General features: G+C 44.0%; 1 protein-coding gene across 1 annotated transcript in view; it reads left to right on the top strand.

Moving 5' to 3' along the window:
• The first annotated feature begins 252 nt into the window (after positions 1 to 252).
• Positions 253 to 19,241, top strand: part of LOC140188436 (tumor necrosis factor receptor superfamily member 5-like) — a 30,679-nt gene continuing 11,690 nt past the window's right edge. The window contains exons 1-3 of the mRNA XM_072244696.1: positions 253 to 273; positions 2,325 to 2,357; positions 10,235 to 10,337. Coding sequence (XP_072100797.1) covers positions 253 to 273; positions 2,325 to 2,357; positions 10,235 to 10,337 — 157 coding nt within the window. The remainder of the gene's footprint in view (positions 274 to 2,324; positions 2,358 to 10,234; positions 10,338 to 19,241) is intronic.

Here is a 19,241-nt window from a genome sequence, read left to right on the forward strand (position 1 = left end):
GGAGCGAGGTAGTGACATTGAGCTATTTTTTCTTTTGGAAGATTGGGCTGAACTGTGCCATTCATGGGTGGTGCAGTTATTGGAGCATCTCACTGAAAAACAAATTGACTCTGTTTCTCTTTTTGTTTCACAGGGATCAACAGATGATCCAAATTTCAGCTGGTGTGGAAAAGCTAAAGGTGGTAGCCCCAGCTCTACATTTTTTGTTCTTTGTCATCTCGATTGTTGCCAATATAAAATACCAAGAAAACCATGAAGATCACAGCTCACTTTTTTCAGGTTTATGATTTCTTCCATGTATTTCAGAAGACTTTGTTTAACTAGTATAATTGTTTTATGAGTTGGTAGTGTGAGTGTGGAATGAGCTGCCAGCACAAGAGGCGGATGCAAGGTCAATTTAAACGTTTGGATAGGTACATGGATGGAGGGGTATGGAGGACTATGGTCTCGGTACAGGTCGATGGGATTAGGCAAATTAATGGTTCGGCACGTGCTAGAAGGGCCAAAGGGCCTGTCTCTGTTCTGTAGTGTTCTATGACTTTGATTATCACAGTATGTGTTTAATGAAATAAATCTATTTGTTAATAATGGTTCATGTCCTGTTAGTTTCACTTTGATAGTAGTTAGATTTGTATCTCATTTCTGATTGAAGCTTTGTCCAACTTTTTCAATCGCAGACATTTGTTTAGCTTTCTAGCAACTTCAATCTTAACAATATCAAAATTAATTCACAATGAGGCCAACACTGGCCACAAAGGAACAGTTGGCACTGTGGCACTGAGGATAGTGCAGTTATCTCCCATTTCTAGTGGCCCTGGTTCCAATCGGACCACCACTCTAGCCTGTGTGCAGTTTGCATGTTCTGTCTGCGATCTAATTTACCCCTCGGTGCTCCTGCTTTCTCCCAAAGACATGATAGTTGTTAGGTTAATCAGCCACTGAAAGTTATTCCTGGTGTAGATGGCTGGGGAGAAGTGGAGTGATAAAAAGGGGCTTTATAGGTGGTAGTGTAAAATTTCGGGGGAAGTGTTTGGGGGAGTAGGATTGATGGTTTGTGGGCATACCAGGCAGAGCCGGCATTGACTGCCCACCTAAAAATCCTAGAGGAAGTGACGAATGGTTAGTCAGTGTTCTTGAACCATCAGGCAGAAACTAAATCTACAACAAGCAATCTACTGAATGAACCCAGCAGCTTAAGTAACATCTTTGAGGGGAAAGGAACTGTCATTTCACGTTGAAAGCCTGAACATGCAGCATCTGAGGCCAAGATCAAACGCTGGTCACTGGAGCTTTGCAAATAATGATTCACCAACTGCACTACACTGTCATTTTTAATTATATTTTGTTATTTCTTTCCTTGCCTGTTTTTCTCCCAAACCAGAAAACCAACATACAGCACTGGTCATACACATTTGACACAATTGAGATGCGATAGGGGTTCACAGTAGACTAGGTCTGTACCCTGAGAGATGATCTCAATGAACTTCAAAGTTCACAGTTTTCAACAGGGCCCAAGCAGGAGTCTAGAAGCACGTCCTACTGTCTACAATAAGAGATGGTCCACTTAGGACTGAAATGAAGAGAAATTTTTTTACTTCAAAAGTATGGCGAATCTTTGGAATTCTATATCCTGAATCACTCTGGGATTTTCATCATGGCGTTCATTCACAAGAAATATGTACATGATGTCCATTTGGATAGCCAATATGCTCTGGCACCAGTCCATTTTCTAATTCATTGGCAAGCACGGTTGTCTAATTGACCTTGTTGGGTCTTCTTTCATCAGTCAAGATAATTGATGACCAATAATAGCAGTGATTAAGTGTTAACATTTACATTGTTGAGCCATTTAAATCTTTTGAACAATTTGCAGAATTCATACGCCATTAATGCTGCTGATTGACCTACAAGAATTCAGGATTGGGGATTCAGTAAAACCTAAATCAAATTTGAAACAAGATTGTTTGACTAATTAAAACATAATTCTGGAATTACTGCTTATCTGTGGAAAGAGAAATAGTTAATGTTTCAGGCCAGTGTAAACATCAGAACACAGTAAACTTTCTTCATATACTGAAATAGGTAAAATTATGCATTAACAATGGACATTATATTTAATGTTTTAAAAATGAATCATCATGTGTCTGAGGAATCTAGGATAAGCAAAATTATAATTCAATGGCTGAGGCTTCAGAAGAGTTGGAGAATTAGAAGGACTATTAATCTAGTGCTTCATCGTTCAATTCCCTAGCAAATGTGACATAGCAAATGTATGTCAGTTCTGAAGATTCCTCAGAGAATATATATTTACATTTATTCTTTTGTTTTCAGGTACTAAAGCTGAAGAGTTCAAAATGGTAAGACTACAATATACTCAATCATCATTGCCCTGTAGGGGAAACTAACATTTCAGATAATTGAGCAAAATTGGGGTGCACGGTAGTATAGTGCTGAGCACAATGCTTTACAAGGTATGAGAACAAGTCAAGTCAAGTCAAGTCAAATTTATTTATATAGCACATTTAAAAACAACCCACGTTGACCAAAGTGCTGTACAGATCAGAGCAGATAGCTAAAATCATGAATACCAAGAAACATAGACATAACCACAAGGCAAGCAGCTTATAGGCACAAAAGAAACAACACAAAGGCCTAGGCACAAGTCAATAATCAGCCGCGTCAGGAGGATTCAAACGCTAGTGAATAGAAGTAAGTTTTGAGCCTGGATTTAAAAGAGTCGATGGAGGGGGCAGATCTGATAGGGAGGGGAATGCTGTTCTACAGTCTAGGGGCTACAGTAGCAAGGGTGCAGTCACCCCTGAGCTTAAGTTTAGATCACGGGACAGCCAGGAGCTCCAAGTTAGCCGAACTGAGGGACCTGGAAGTAGAATAAGGGGTTAGAAGGTCTGTGATATAAAGGGGGGCAGCCCATTTAGGGCTTTATAAACAAACAGGAGAACCTTAAAATCAATTCTGAACTGTACTGGCAGCCAGTGGAGGGAGGCCAGGATAGGAGTAATATGGTCCCTCTTCTGGGCACCTGTCAGGAGCCTGGCTGCGGCATTCTGGACCAGTTGCAGACGGGGCAGGAACGACTGACTAATCCCAGTATACAGGGAATTGGAGTAGTCCAAGTGGGAGAATATAAGGGCGTGGATGACTTTCTTGAGATCTTTGAAAGAGAAACTGCTTGATTTTGGCAATAGTACGAAGCTGGAAAAAACTGGCTTTTACTACTGCAATAACTTGGCTTGTCAAACTTCAAGGTGGAATCAAATATCACACCAAGGGATTTAACATGGGGATTGACAAGGGTGGACAAGTTACCAAGATTGTTGGCAATCACCTTGATGGAGTCGGCGGGGGGGGGGGGAGGGGGGAGGAATAGGACAACTTCAGACTTGCCCTCATTTAGCTGTAAGAAGTTTTGTGCCATCCAGCACTTTATGTCCTCAAGGCAGTTCATGAGTCTGGCTAGATTTGACTGGTCGTTTGGTTTTGGGGGAGATAAAGCTGTGTGCCGTCAGCATAACAGTGGAAAGAAATGTTGTATTTTTGAATGATTTGGCCGACGGGAAGCATATATATAGAGAAAAGAAACCAGCAAATTTCCCTCACAGTTCCAGCAACCCAAGTTCAATTTCTGCTGCTGCTTGTAAGGAGTTTGTATGTTCTCTCTGTGACTGTGTGGGTTTCCTCCGGGTGCTCTGGTTTCCTCCTACAGTCGTAAGAAGCACTGATTGGTAGGTTAATTAGTCATTATAAATTGTCCCATGATTAAGCAAGGATTAAATTGGAGGTTGTTGGGTGGTAGTCTCAAAGGGCTGGAAGGGCCTATTCCCCGCTGTATCTCAATAAATAAAAGAAGTAATAAATAAAATGGCAATTGCTCTCAATTTTATACTGTGCTAGTGTTAATAATGGTTTCCTTTTAAATGAATGGACTAAATTTGTCAATAACTAAATTTGTCAGGGACAAAACTGCCCAGCAATGGTCTTACTTCCTGTCAATTTATAATGTAAGACTACTGTTGCTCCAAATCCACAAGCATGGGGGAAGTGTTAGTGAAGGAGCTGCAGCCTGGAAATTCCATTGTGCTGTGCCGAGTGCTGTGAGATTGTTGTTATGATGTAACTCACTTGTTCAGGGATAGTGTGGCTGCAGAAAAGGAGGAAGTCATGGAGGGATTGTCTACTGAGTCAGTGTGGGTGGAAGTCAGAAACAGGAAGGAGGCAATAACTCTACTGGGGTTCTTTTTATAGACCCCCCAATAATAACAGAGACATCAAGGAGCAGATGGGGAGGCAGATTCTGGAATGGTGCAAGAGTAATAGGGTTGTTGTGATGGGTGATTTTTAACTTTTGTAATATTGACTGGCATCTCCTTAGAGCAAGGGGTTTGGATGGGGTGAACTTTGCTAGCTGTGTTCAGGAAGGCTTCCTGATGCAATAAGTAGATAAGCCAACTAGAGGAGAGGCTATACTTGATCTGGTATTGGGAAATGAACCTAGTCAGGTGTCAAACCTCTCGGTGGAAGAGCATTTTGGAGGCAGTGATCACAACTCTATCTCTTTTACCATAGCACTCGAGAGGGATAGGAGCAGACAATTTAGGAAAATGTTTAATTGGGGTAGAGGGAAATATAATGCTATTAGATAGAAACTTGGGAGCATTAATTGGGAGCAGATGTTCTCAGGAAAATGCACGGCAGAAAGGTAAATGATCAGGGAACATTTGCCTGGTGTTCTGCATAGGTATGTTCCATTGAGGCAGGGAGAGGATGGTAGTGTAAAGGAACCATGGTGTACAAAGGATGTAGAAAACCTAGTTAAGAAGAAAAGAAAAGCTTACGAAAGTTTCAAAAAACTAGGTACCGCTAGAGCTCCAGAAAATTACAAGGTTGCCAGGGAGAAACTTAAGAAAGAAATTTGGAGAGTAGAACTGGCCATGAGAAGGCATTGGTGAGCAGGATTAAGGTAAACCCCAAGGCATTCTGCAAGTATGTGAAGAACAAGAGGATGAGCCATGTGAGAATAAGACCAATCAGGTTCAATAGTGGATAGTGGGAAAAGGACCTTGGCAATTGTGGGAATGACCTACAGCGGACTGAAATGCTTGAGCTTATAGACATTAAGAAAGAGGATGTGCTGGAGATTTTGAAAGGCATTAAGTTAGATAAGTTGCCAGGTCCAGATGAAATGTACCCCAGTCTACTATGGGAAGCAAGAAGGAGATTGCTGAGCCTCTGGCAATGATCCTTGTATCATCAATAGGGATGGGAGAAGTGCCAGAGGATTAGAGGGTTGCAAATGTTGTTCCCTTGTTCAAGAAAGGGAGTAGAGATAACCCAGGAAATTATAGACCAGTGAGTCCTACTTCAGTAGTGGGAAAGTTGTTGGAGAAGATCCTGAGAGGCGGAATTTATGAGCATTTGGAGAGACATAATCTGTTTAGGGATAGTCAGCATGGCTTTGTCAAGGGCAGGTCATGCCTTATGGTCCTGATTGAATTATTTGAGGATGTTTCAAAACACTTTGATGAAGGTAGAGCAGTGGATGTAGTGTATATGGATTTCAGTAAGGCATTTGATAAGATTCCCCATGAAAGGCTCATTCAGAAAGTAAGGAAGTATGGGATCAAAGGAGACCTTGCTTTGTGGATTCAGAATTGGCTTGCCTATAGAGGGCAAAGGGTAGTTGTAGATGGTTTGTATTCTGCATGGAAGCTGGTGACCAGTGGAGTTCCACAGTGATCTGTTCTGGGACCCCTCCTCTTCGTGATTTTTATAAATGACCTGGATGAAGAAGTAGAAAGTATTTCTAGGAAGAGGTACAGTTGATGTGTCAGGCCAAGCCCCTTCGTCAGGACTAACTGAAGGAAGAGTTAGTAAGAGATTTGAAAGTGGGAGGGAGAGGGTGAGATCCAAAATGATAGGAGAAGACAGGAGGGGGAGGGATGGAGCCAAGAGCTGGACAGGTGATTGGCGAAGGGCATATGAGAGGGTCATGGGACAGGAGGTCCGGGGAGAAAGACAAGGGGAGGAGGGAACCAGAGGATGGGCAAGGAGTATAGTCAGAGGGACAGAGGGAGAAAAAGGAGAGTGAGAGAAAGAATGTGTGTATAAAAACAAATAACGGATGGGGTACGAGGGGGAGGTGGGGCATTAGCGGAAGTTAGAGAAGTCAATGTTCATGCCATCAGGTTGGAGGCTACCCAGACGGAATATAAGGTGTTGTTCCTCCAACCTAAGTGTGGCTTCATCTTTACAGTAGAGGAGGCCATGGATAGACATATCAGAATGGGAATGGGATATGGAATTAAAATGTGTGGCCACTGGCAGATCCTGCTTTCTCTGGCGGACAGAGCGTAGATGTTCAGCAAAGCGGTCTCCCAGTCTGCGTCAGGTCTCGCCAATATATAGAAGGCCACATCGGGAGCACCGGATGCAGTATATCACCCCAGCCGACTCACAGGTGAAGTGTCGCCTCACCTGGAAGGACTGTCTGGGGCCCTGAATGGTGGCAAGGGAGGAAGTGTAAGGGCATGTGTAGCACAAGACCATGGATTTGTGCCTTGGAAGGTTTCCAGGGTGCAGGCCTGGGCAAGGTTGTATGGAAGACCAGCAGTTGCCCATGCTGCAAGTCTCCCCTCTCCACGCCACCGATGTTGCCCAAGGGAAAGGCATTAGGACCCATACAGCTTGGGACTGGTGTTGTCGCAGAGCAATGTATGGTTTTGCTCAAGGGCACACACGCTGCCTCAGCCAAGGCTCGAACTAGCGACCTTCAAATCATTAGATGAACGCCTTAACCATTTGGCCGTGCGCCACGAAGAACTCATAAAGCAAACATAATAAATTCCTCAATTCTCAGTTGAACTTGAGATAAGCACACACTGATTTCATCTTCAACTGAAATGAGACAATTTCTATCCTTGCTCTTGATGCTTGTTAAAGAAGAAAAGCTTGCTCACATATGTAAGAAGTTGAAAACTGCAGCAAAATGTTCATTGCTTTCCTATGAATGGCAGGATACTTTTCTTTCACAGAAATCCAAAACATCTCTAGGTGCAGGTCAGTAAATCTTATCATGAATGCATGATTAGACTGCAGCTCATAAAGTCCTTCCTCTTCTCTTAAAGTCCAGTTCTCAGGCTGAGCAGAAAATTCACAGAAAGGGTCCCTCATTCAGTTATACACTTGTTTTGAAAGGGAGGGAAATTACTGTTCAATTTTGTTTTGCAGTTCTTCCAGGTGGTTTTCAATAAGACTCAAGATTTTCTGATATCCTTCCTCACTTTCAAGCCCAAGCAGCTGTGGAAACATTTCAAGATTTCCTTTTGCAACGTGATTTTTTCCAAAGATTCAGTTCCTTTTTAAATCTAAAAATCTTGACGTCAGAACGTTTTCTCCAGGGCCTTGCAGGGACGTGTTCAACTGGATCATGTGATGAAAAATGTTTGTTAAGTAGGCTAGTTTCTGCAGCCATTCTTCATCTTCAAAGCACTTAGCAAAATCTAGCCTACTATTTTCTTGAAAGTACTCCTGCAATTCAGTTTTCAGCTCAAACACCCTGTTGAGAACTCTTCCTCTGCTTAACAACTGGGTTTCTGTATGTAGCAGGAGATTGGTATGCTTCTTGTCCAGGTTTTCACAGTTTTTTAAACATTCTTGAGTGAATGAGTCTTAAAGCTACTAAATAACTTTTTCAAAAGTTTTAATCTGTTTGTTTTGAGATTCCAATAGTTGTTCAAAATAATCAGCACTTTTACGTGTCATATGGCTGTGATTTGTAGTTAAGAGTCTTTTCAATTTTGCTGGAGCTATTGATACATTTGTAAGTTGTTTACCACAGACTGGGCACAATGGAATAGGACAACTTGGACCACCAGTCCATGTAAAACCCATTGATAAGTAGCTTTCATTGTGAGGACCACCGTTTTTTTGTGCCCACTGTTGCGCTGTTGCTGTCTAAGTTGCATGCCATCTTGGTCAATGTCTCCCATCCACTACATAATGTACTGGGTGGGCACAGGAGTACATTCAGCCAGAGACTCATTCCACCGAGATGTAGCACAGAGGGTCATAGGAAGTCATTCCTGCCTGTGGCCATCAAACTTTACAACTCCTCCCTTGGAGGGTCAGACACCCTGAGCCAATAGGCTGGTTCTGGACTTATTTCCTGTCATAATTTACATATTACTATTTAATTATTTATGGTTTTATTACTATTTAATTATTTATGGTGCAACTGTAATGAAAACCAATTTTCCCCGGGATCAATAAAGTATGACTATGACTAGAGCATGAAATGACTCTGAAGATTGTAATTCTTCATCATTAACCCTATCAGAATTACATGTAAGCCTAGGCCTAGAATCCTCCTCTTCCATCTCACACCTCCTCTTCAAAAATCGCCATAGTGGACCATCTTTAGAATGAATATTTGCCTCCAATTTTCTCCTACACTGTTATTTTGTTTGCTCCCATATGTCAGTTGGTGGCACGTAAGGGGAAGTTGTGGGAGGTAATCGGGAGGGAGAGGCTGATGTCAAAGCCCAAGTTGGGTGAGTCCATTCAATGTTTAGAAAACCCATTTCAGCTCCTCAACAGCCTACTGTCTTCCCCTCCATGCAATACAATGCTCACCCATTATCAACAGCTTCCTTATCTTGTGTCAAAAACTGAGAATAGACTCAACCAAATAAACTCGGTCCAACTGTGCACTGCCATACTGGATTGAGATTGCTAATGGGGCTGCTCGGTCACTGCCCCCCACTGCGAGTGCTAGCATTGCAAGTTGCACGAAGTTCAAAAAAACAATGTTTATTTTTTTTTAAATCACAATCTCTCACAGAACCCCGGTTGAGAAACCCTGCCCTAACATGTAGAAGACTGAGAGGAGATTTGATAGCGATATACAAAATTATGAGGGGTATAGATAGGGTAAATGGATGCAGACTTTTTCTACTGAGGTTTGGTGAGACTAGGACTCGAGGTCATGGGTTAAGAGTGAAAGATGAAATGGTTAAGGGAAGTATGAGGGGGAATTTCTTCACTCAGAGGATGGTGAGGGGCGTGTGGAATGAGTTGCTAGTGGAAATAATGGATGTGGGTTTGATTTCAACACGAGAAATTTGGATAAGTACATGGATGGGAAGGATATGTAGGGTGTAGGTTGATAGGACAAGCCAGATTAATATTTTGGCATGGACTAGATGGGCTGAAAGACCAGTTTCTGTGCTGTAGTGTTCTATGACTCTATGACTGCTAGCAATGGAAACACTGCCCTGCTCAGATAGCACATTGGTAGGTGTTGGAAGTCTATGCTACTTGAACACCACTGAATCCAACAGATATTTTAAAACATAACAAAGTTATTTTACAAAATCATCATGAAATACAGTGGATTCTGGTTAATTGGAATTCATCGGGACCAGTACATTTTGGGTCAATTAAGTGGCTGCCCCAATTTCATGGTTTCATGGAAAAGATAAAAAGGTATAACAAAAGACAAACTACTGCTTAACAGAGTAACAAATTATCTGTGAAATACAAAACAAATTACAGCGCTATTAATATTACTATAGTACTGGAAAACTGTATTAGTTCCAAGTTAACAGTAATATCCTCCAGTGCCTGACTGGCCTTTTTTATGAGACCGAGTTGCTAGCTGGACACTCAACTCCGGATGGATGGAAAACATGCGAGGAGCCGGCTAGATTTGAACCTGGGACCGTGCGCTCCAAAGTTCAGTGCTGATGCCACTATACCACTGGCTGAATCCTAATAGCTATTGGCAGAGGAACTCATCCAGTGTACACAGCTCTTTTGACTGGCTATAAATAAACAAAATCAGCACTGACACCTAAAGTTGATAATGGACTGCCTTCATACAATGCTAACGGCAATTACAACATCCAAATCTTAATATTCATTGTAACATTCAAGATGATTGTTGATACCTTCAAATCCGTAATTCCTAACTTGTTGAAATAGTGCAATCGTTATCAGCACTAGGTCAGCAGGTCAGGCAGAGAATTATGGAAAGGAATAAACAATCAATGTTTTGGGCAGAGGTGTTTCATCAGGACTGGATAGGAAGGGAGAAGAAACCAGAATAAGAAGGTGGTGGAGGGGAAGGAGTAAAAGCTGGCAGGTGAGAGTCAAGTAATCCACAGTGTTACAGTTTGTTTAGTTTTAATAATCCATGCATGTATTTTTTTAATTACAGATTTTTTTCCTTCTATTACTGGTTTCTCAAATTCCAGTGACAACAGCTTGTTATCCAGAGGAGTATGATTATGGTGGTATCTGTTGTTCATTGTGTTCTCCAGGTAAGTGATGGCCAGTATTTTATACAGTCATCATCTCAATGCAAACAAATCAATTTCTTTAACTTTCTAAAGTTCCGCAGATAGAATTTCATTAAAGCATATGCCATGAATGAGCCTCATTTCATTAGTAGCTGTCTTTCTACTTTCTGATTTAGTGTAGGTTTTTGTTTAATATTTCTATAAACCAATTAGGTTTCTCATATGTTGCCAATTCTTAGTGGGTTTAATGGTTATATTTTGATTTTATGTCAATAGTAGTTAATTATTTACTTTATATTAAAGTTCAAAGTGAATTTTATTATCAAAGTACATATATGTCACCACATACAGCCCTGAGATTCATTGTCTTGTGGACATACTCAGTGAATCTATGGGATTTACAAAAATATGAGATAATGAGATAAAGAATCCTTAAAGTGAGATCACTAGTTGTAGGAACCTTTCAATGATGGGGCAAGTGAGTGTAGTTAACCCCTTTTTTTTTCAAGAGCCTGATGGTTGAGGGGTAGTAACTGTTCTTGAACTTGGTGGTGCAAGTCCTGAGGTTCTCGTAGCTTCTTCCTGATGGCAGCAGCGAGGAGAGAACTTGGCTGGTGGGAATATCTGATAGTGGATGCTGGTTTCCTACGACAGTGTTTTATGTGGATGTGCTTAATGGTTGGGAGGGCTTTACCAGTGATGTACCGGGCTGAATCCACTACGTTTTATAGGATTAGTGTTTACTGTATTTATTTAATTATAGTTACTTTTCCCAAGCAGTAAGACTGGTCAAGACTTCCACCCACTAACTCCTCATTCATCTTATGTACAACCTAGTGACATTTTATGGACATACCATCAATCTATATACAGTAGCTAAGCTATCTTATGTATTTATATTTATGGTGTTTTATTATTATTCTGTTCTTTATCTTTTTTGTTTTTTGTGCTGCATCAGATCTGAAGTAATAATTATTTTGTTCTCCTTACACTAGTGTACAGGAAGTGACATTAAACAATCTTGAATCTTGAATATAAATGTCTTTGTAGCCCCCCCCCCCCCCCGCCACCCTCAGGGTCGCTCGGCTCGCTGCCGTCTAGGGAAACAGCCTTGGCCCCGCCAAACTGGATAATTCGTTTGTGTGGATGCTGTGTGAGGTACCCCACCCCGCCCAAATAACAGACAATACACCAGATGCAATTAAATGATTTACCGTTTATAGATATTACTGGAACTATATAATTAAAGAGAATAAAATATAAAAGGAAAATAAAAGGCGCCACACTTATCAAAGTTCAATCTCTTCGTGCACAAAACCGTTGGAGCTCAAGGACCTTCTTCTTCACCCTGCGACCCCTCGGACCACCTCGACCGGCCGCCTGGGACCAACAACGGTGGTCGACCAGACGCTCCACACGAGTCCGTCTCCGTCTCCTCGCTGAACGTCCCGCTCGGGGTCCGACCCCGTTAGCGGACTCACAGCACCTCGTCCATCCTTTGTCTCGCTCTCCCGCCTTCTGCCCCAAAACCCCGTGCAAACAGTATCTTCAAATACGCCAAAACCATAACAATCCCAATTGGTTAATAGCACCCTCTTATCAGACTCTAAAGTAAAAACAAACTGTTAGTGCAAACTTTCTCAGTGTTAAAGCACAACAAAGCCGCATTCCCCAGATTAACATAACAAAGACGCTATTTTAATTAGCCTCCGCAGTAACATAAAAATCGAAACCCCCTTACACTCTCCCCCCACCAAATAAAGTCATGTCCTCATGATTTATAAATAACTCCTGCAGACACACAACACACACATACGCAGACACACACACAGTGACAGTGCTCCCCAAACAGTGGACCTTACTCCCGTCCCACGGGCGCTACATAGGTCAACCTATCTGGGAGCTTCTTAACCCTCTGAGACCTCCGTACCCTCTCACCTAAACCCAAAAGGCTCAGACACTACTAGGGATACCTCGGGCCTGCTTGCCAACTCCTCTCCCACTCAGGTCACCACTACAGCTCGGAGCCCCCAGTCCAGTGTCCGGGGCCCCGCCTCTCTTCCTTCCTGATCCTGCTGTAACTCAGACTGCCAACAGCTAGCTCTCCCCACTACACCTGACTCAGTGGGAGAAGGGCCAAAAGTCTCTTCCTCAATCACGGGGAAGTTAGCGAAAGGCAGCATGTACCACATGTGCAGCACATCATCCTTCGAACCCATATCCTTCCTCATTCCCTCGATCGGTAGCTGCTGGTTAAGTTTCTCCAAACTGAAACATTTAGCCGGGGCTACCCCTTCAGCCTCCTGCAGTCGAGACGTCAGCTTCTTCGGGGACTCCTTCAACTCTCGCCACAGCCTCCGCAGTTCTGACTCAGGGTTCCTGGCCATCTCAATCTGGGACGCAGTTACCCCACCAGCTTCTTCCACCCTGACCTGAAAAGCAGCAGTTAAAGAATGTTCAGCCTCCGGTTGTTTCTTCCTGAGGGCGTCTTCCAGGTCAACTTTAAGTTTTTCCACTTCATTTAAACTCGCGATAGTCACCTTCAGGTTCCTTTCAAGCGTCCGCCTCCCTTTTCCGAGATCTGTCCTCCATTTCTTCACCTCCTCGGGAGTGTAGTCAAACTCCCCTCCCTGGGCTCTCGGTTTTCTATTGACCTTAGTCAGAACACTTCCTTGATCTTCCCCAACTTGTAAATCTTCCAATCTGTTCTGAATGGACGTCTTGAGTTTCTGCTGATCCCTTCCAAGGTGGGTCATTGTTTCTTCTCGCTGGATTAATTCATCAGTACATGACCGCAGTGCGGTGCAAATCCTCTCTCTTCCCTGTGTCTCATTCAGATTGACGACCTGGGTTTCCATCCCCCGGTCCATCACCGTCTGTCCCAACTATGTCGGGTCATTTTCCTCACATTGCACCAAACTCCTCCGGCCAAAAACTCCTCCACATTTGACACTTCGCTTCGGTCGCCCGGGGTCAGCCACTCGCCTCGCCTCATAGTCCCCCCAGGCGAATCCAAGCTCTAGGTGGTCATCCACATACGTCAAAACTCCACACACCTTCACTTCCCCCATGGTCTTCCTCATGCCCCGCGGGAAGGATGCAGGGGCTCCGGATATGCCCTTGGGCATCTTTTCGGATCGGAAGAATCCTAGGGAACTAGTAACGGCCGTCTTCAGCTCAACAGCCGCACTCCTCAGGATCTGGCAACATCCACTCCTCAGATGCAGCACATTAAACCACTTCGCATAATCCACACACACACGCTGCCTTCATCTTCCACGGCGCTAGGGTCCAGTTGCCGCGACCTCTCTCTCACTGAGGTGTCTTCAGCGGTCAACTCCCCTCCCTCGTGGTAGTTCAGAGCATCAACTAAGAGGGTCTCACTCTCAGCTACTTTCCCCAAGCCGTACCACCGCTGGGTCTCGTTTAAATTCGGTACCGCCTCAAGGCTGCTACACACGTCCTCAGAAGCAACTCGACACGCTGGGTGCCCAGACAATGCCTCCATGAACTCCACGGTCATTAACTAATCATTGTCTTCTGGATAACTACTGCCACTAGTACCCAAAGTCTCCGGTGCCCTTGCGGTTGTCAAGGATAAATGCTTCAGACACCGGTTGTAAAACGAACTGTCCAACAACTTGATCTGTGCCCCGGGGTCGAGGATAGCTTTAGCATCGCTTCCCTCTATCCATAGCGACACCCTGGGGCGTAGCCCCTCTAAGCCTTCAGGAATAGGGTCTTTTCCTTTCGGAAGTTCATTGGTACATTGCTGGGGACGTGCTTCCCCAGAGACCCCAAGCCGTTCCCCCAGTGGCCCTTCACTAAGTTTCCCGACACCTCTCTGATCAGCTGAACAACTGATCCCCTGAAATGATCCGCCTGGCACTGCAAGCAATTTAGCCGCCCTCCTCGCCAGAGAAGACACACTGAAAACTCCCCCCACCTTTCAAATAACTGACAGCTGTCACTACGGTGTAAGTGAACCTGACAGCTCTAACACCGTCACCAGCCCGCCTACTCAAACTTTAAACTAATCCCTGTCGCTCTCCCTCAACCAAGCACTGCCACTCATCTAACAACTGAGAGATCCGCTCCGCCCACGTCTCGCACGCCTTCGCCCCTCCTGGGGTGGCCACTATCCCAAGTGCCAGGCGGAACCCGCCAGAGCTAGAACATTTATTCGCAGACACTACCTACAAATCAGACCACTCTTCCCTCTCTCTCCCAACCGCTTGGGCAGCTCCGAGTGCCACCTCCAACTCGTCAATGCCAGCCCGAACTCGAACAAAGACCTCACCCACCACGCATACAGCAATCACCAGCAAATAACCCACAGAGACACACATTACAGATTTGAACAGGATACCCACACAGCATACCAGCAGACTCAATCCCGGACAAAGCCCACACAATGTAGCCCCCCTGGCCACCCGCAGGGTCGCTCGGCTCGCTGTCGTCTAGGGAAACAGCCTCGACCCCGCCAAACTGGATAATTCGTTTGTGTGGATGCTGTGTGAGGTACCCCACCCCGCCCAAATAACAGACAATACACCAGATGCAATTAAATGATTTACAGTTTATAGATATTACTGGAACTATATAATTAAAGAGAATAAAATATAAAAGGAAAATAAAAGGCGCCACACTTATCAAAGTTCAATCTCTTCGTGCACAAAACCGTTGGAGCTCAAGGATCTTCTTCTTCACCCTGCGACCCCTCGGACCACCTCGACCGGCCGCCTGGAACCAACAACGGTGGTCGACCAGACGCTCCACACGGGTCCGTCACCGTCTCCTCGCCGAACGTCCCGCTCGGGGTCCGACCCCGTTAGCGGACTCACAGCACCTCGTCCATCCTTTGTCTCGCTCTCCCGCCTTCTGCCCCCAAACCCCGTGCAAACAGTATCTTCAAATACGCCAAAACCATAACAACTATCCCAATTGGTTAATAGCACCCTCTTATCAGACTCTAAAGCAAAAACAAACTGTTCGCGCAAACTTTCTCAGTGTTTAACACAACAAAGCCGCATTCCCCAGATTAACATAACAAAGACGCCACTTTAATTAGCCTCCGCAGTAACATAAAAATCGAAACCCCCTTACACCTTTTTTTGGCATCTATCTATGAATTTGCAACATTTTACCAAATGTACTTTGGAGTATTCATTTTCAGATTTATTGTGTCCGATCAAACAGTGGAAGTTGTGCTCTGGAAGTTTCACATTTTGATGCCTCTAACATTTTTCAAGATTGTACAGACATTTCAGTGGAAGCTGGTCTGTTATAGTGCCTCCTACAATGCAGGGGTGAGCAGAGCAAAATTAACCGCTCTTCAACCCATCAGTGTGAAGAATCCTCAATGAGCAGCATCAGTGATTAAACCAGATATATCTGACAATGTACAAAGGCATCACCATTAACGTAATGCTTGATGCTTCTTGCATATTTTCATGCTTTCTGAATCAGATCTGTGTTCTCTATAAAGTTCAATAGTTCTTTTTAGTTGCCAGCACAACAGAAGTACAACAGGACTCCTAGTTGTGTGTGCTACAAAATAACCTCTCAATTAACATCAGTAATACTGAAGAAGATTGGCTTTAGAAAGGGGGAAGAAGGGTGAACATGTGCCAGTCGACATAGGCAGTGGAGAAATCAGCAATTTTAAATTCCTGGACATTAACATAGAAACATAGAAAATAGGTGCAGGAGTAGGCCATTCGGCCCTTTGAGCCTGCACCGCCATTTATTATGATCATGGCTGATCATCCAACTCAGAACCCTGCACCAGCCTTTCCTCCATACCCCCTGATCCCCGTAGCCACAAGGGCCATATCTAACTCCCTCTTAAATATAGTCAATGAACTGGCCTCAACTGTTTCCTGTGGCAGAGAATTCCACAGATTCACTACTCTCTGTGTGAAGAAATTTTTCCTAATCTCAGTCCTAAAAGGCTTCCCCTTTATCCTCAAACTGTGACCCCTCGTTCTGGACTTCCCCAACATTGGGAACAATCTTCCTGCATCTAGCCTGTCCAATCCCTTTAGGATTTTATACGTTTCAATCAGATCCCCCCTCAATCTTCTAAATTCCAACGAGTACAAGCCTAGTTCATCCAGTCTTTCTTCATATGAAAGTCCTGCCATCCCAGGAATCAATCTGTGAACCTTCTTTGTACTCCCTCTATGGCAAGGATGTCTTTCCTCAGATTAAGGGACCAAAACTGCACACAATACTCCAGGTGTGGTCTCACCAAGGCCTTGTACAACTGCAGTAGTACCTCCCTGCTCCTGTACTCAAGTCCTCTCGCTATAAATGCCAGCATACCATTCACCTTTTTCACCGCCTGCTGTACCTGCATGCCCACTTTCAATGACTGGTGTATAATGACACCCGGTCTCGTTGCACCTCCCCTTTTCCAAATCGGCCACCATTCAGATAATAATCTGTTTTCCTATTTTTGCCACCAAAATGGATAACTTTACATTTATCCACATTAAATTGCATCTGCCATGAATTTGCCCACTCACCCAACCTATCCAAGTCGCCCTGCATCCTCTTAGCATCCTCCTCATAGCTAACACTGCCGCCCAGCTTCGTGTCATCCGCAAACTTGGAGACGCTGCATTTAATTCCCTCATCCAAGTCATTAATATTTATTGTAAACAACTGGGGTCCCAGCACTGAGCCTTGCGGTACCCCACTAGTCACTGCCTGCCATTCTGAAAAGGTCCCGTTTATTCCCACTCTTTGCTTCCTGTCTGCTAACGAATTCTCTATCCACATCAATACCTTACCCCCAATACCGTGTGCTTTAAGTTTGCACACTAATCTCCTGTGTGGGACCTTGTCAAAAGCCTTTTGAAAATCCAAATATACCACATCCGCTGGTTCTTCCCTATCCACTCTACTAGTTACATCCTCAAAAAATTCTGTAAGATTCATCAGACATGATTTTCCTTTCACAAATCCATGCTGACTTTGTCCGATGATTTCACCGCTTTCCAAATGTGCTGTTATCACATCTTTGATAACTGACTCCAGCAGTTTCCCCACCACCGACGTTAGGCTAACCGGTCTATAATTCCCCAATTTCTCTCTCCCTCCTTTTTTAAAAATTGGGGTTACATTAGCCACCCTCCAATCCTCAGGAACTAGTCCAGAATCTAACGAGTTTTGAAAAATTATCACTAATGCATCCACTATTTTTTGGGCTACTTCCTTAAGCACTCTGGGATGCAGACCATCTGGCCCTGGGGGTTTATCTGCCTTTAATCCCTTCAATTTACCTAACACCACTTCCCTACTAACATGTATTTCGCTCAGTTCCTCCATCTCACTGGACCCTCTGTCCCCTACTATTTCTGGAAGATTATTGGATTCAACACACACAAAGTGCTGGATGTACTCAGAAGGTCAGACAGCAGCTATGGAAAAGTGTAAACAGTCAACAATTTGGGTCGAGACACTTCGTCAGGACTGGAAAGGAAGGGGGAAGATGCCCGAGTAAAAGGTGGGGGAGAGGGGAAGGAGGACTAGCCAGAAGGTGATGAGTGAAGCCAGGTGGATGGGAAAAAGTCAAGAGTAGGAGAAGAAAGAATCTAGTAGGAGAGGAGAGTGGACAATAGGAGAAAGGGAAAGAGGAGGGGACCTAGGGGAAAGTAATAGACAGGTGAGAAGAAGTGAGAGGTCAGAGTGGGGAGTAGATGACGATGGGGGGGTGCTGGGTGTTGTGGAATTTGTCCACTGGAAGGAGAAATCAATATTCATGCTACCAGGTTGGAGGGTACCCAGACAGAACATAAGTTTTTGCTCCTCCACCCTGAGGGCGGCCTCATCTTGCATGAGGAGAGGTCATGGGTCAACATGTTAGAACAAGAATGGGAATCGGAGTTAAAACATTTGGCCACTGGGAAGTCCCCCTGCTGGTGGATATCACGGAGGTGCTTGACGAAGCAAAAACGTATTGGATGACCTGTCCTGGCCAGCATGTAGATGCAATCACAAGGGAGACACACCAGCATCTTCACTATCACAGAGGGTCCAGCAGGTTTGGCATATCACTGAACATTTGAACAACTTCTACAGATGTATCCTGATCAGTTACATCATGGTCTAGTTTGGCAATTTAAATGTGCAGGGACATTATAAACTGCAGAGAGTCCTGGATTCTGCCCTATATTTCACTGGCACATTTTTCTTCATCAGGAGAGTCAACATCTATCATCGAAGCTATCTTTTTATAGTTGGACATGTGTTCAGAAGCCTGAAGTCCCACACCACCAGGTTCAAGAACAGCTACTTTCCTTCAGTCATTTGGTTCTTGAACCAACCTGCACAACCACACCACTACCTCAGAATAGCAAAAACTGTAATCATGTTGTGGTACAATGGACTATTTTAGTTCTAGTTATGTTATTACTTGTATAGTTTTGTATAATTTATGTTTAATTTGAGTTTTTCTCATGAATTGTGCCTGTATATGCATGTACTTACTTTTGCATATGACAATTTGTCATATGATATAATTTTTTTCTTGGCTCTCTGCAGAAAAGTGTTTGAAAAAGAAGACCACAATCTTAGCACAAATTTCATGGTCTATAAGGTAGCAATCATTCCTGGGCCTCTGTACCTCCCTCTGCAATTGGATCCTCGACTTCCTAACCGGAAGACCACAGTCTGTGCAGATTGGTGATAACATATCCTCGTCACTGATGATCAACACTAGTGCACCTCAGGGGTGTGTGCTTAGCCCACTGCTCTACTCTCTATATACACATGACTGTGTGGCTAGGCATAGCTCAAATACAATCTATAAATTTACTGACGATACAACCTTTGTTGGTAGGATCTCAGGTGGTGATGAGAGGGCGTATAGGAGTGAGATATGCCATCTAATGGAGTGGTGCCGCAGCAACAACCTGG

This window comes from Mobula birostris, chromosome 27 (genome assembly GCF_030028105.1).
Source record: "Mobula birostris isolate sMobBir1 chromosome 27, sMobBir1.hap1, whole genome shotgun sequence".
Lineage (NCBI taxonomy): Eukaryota > Metazoa > Chordata > Chondrichthyes > Myliobatiformes > Myliobatidae > Mobula > Mobula birostris.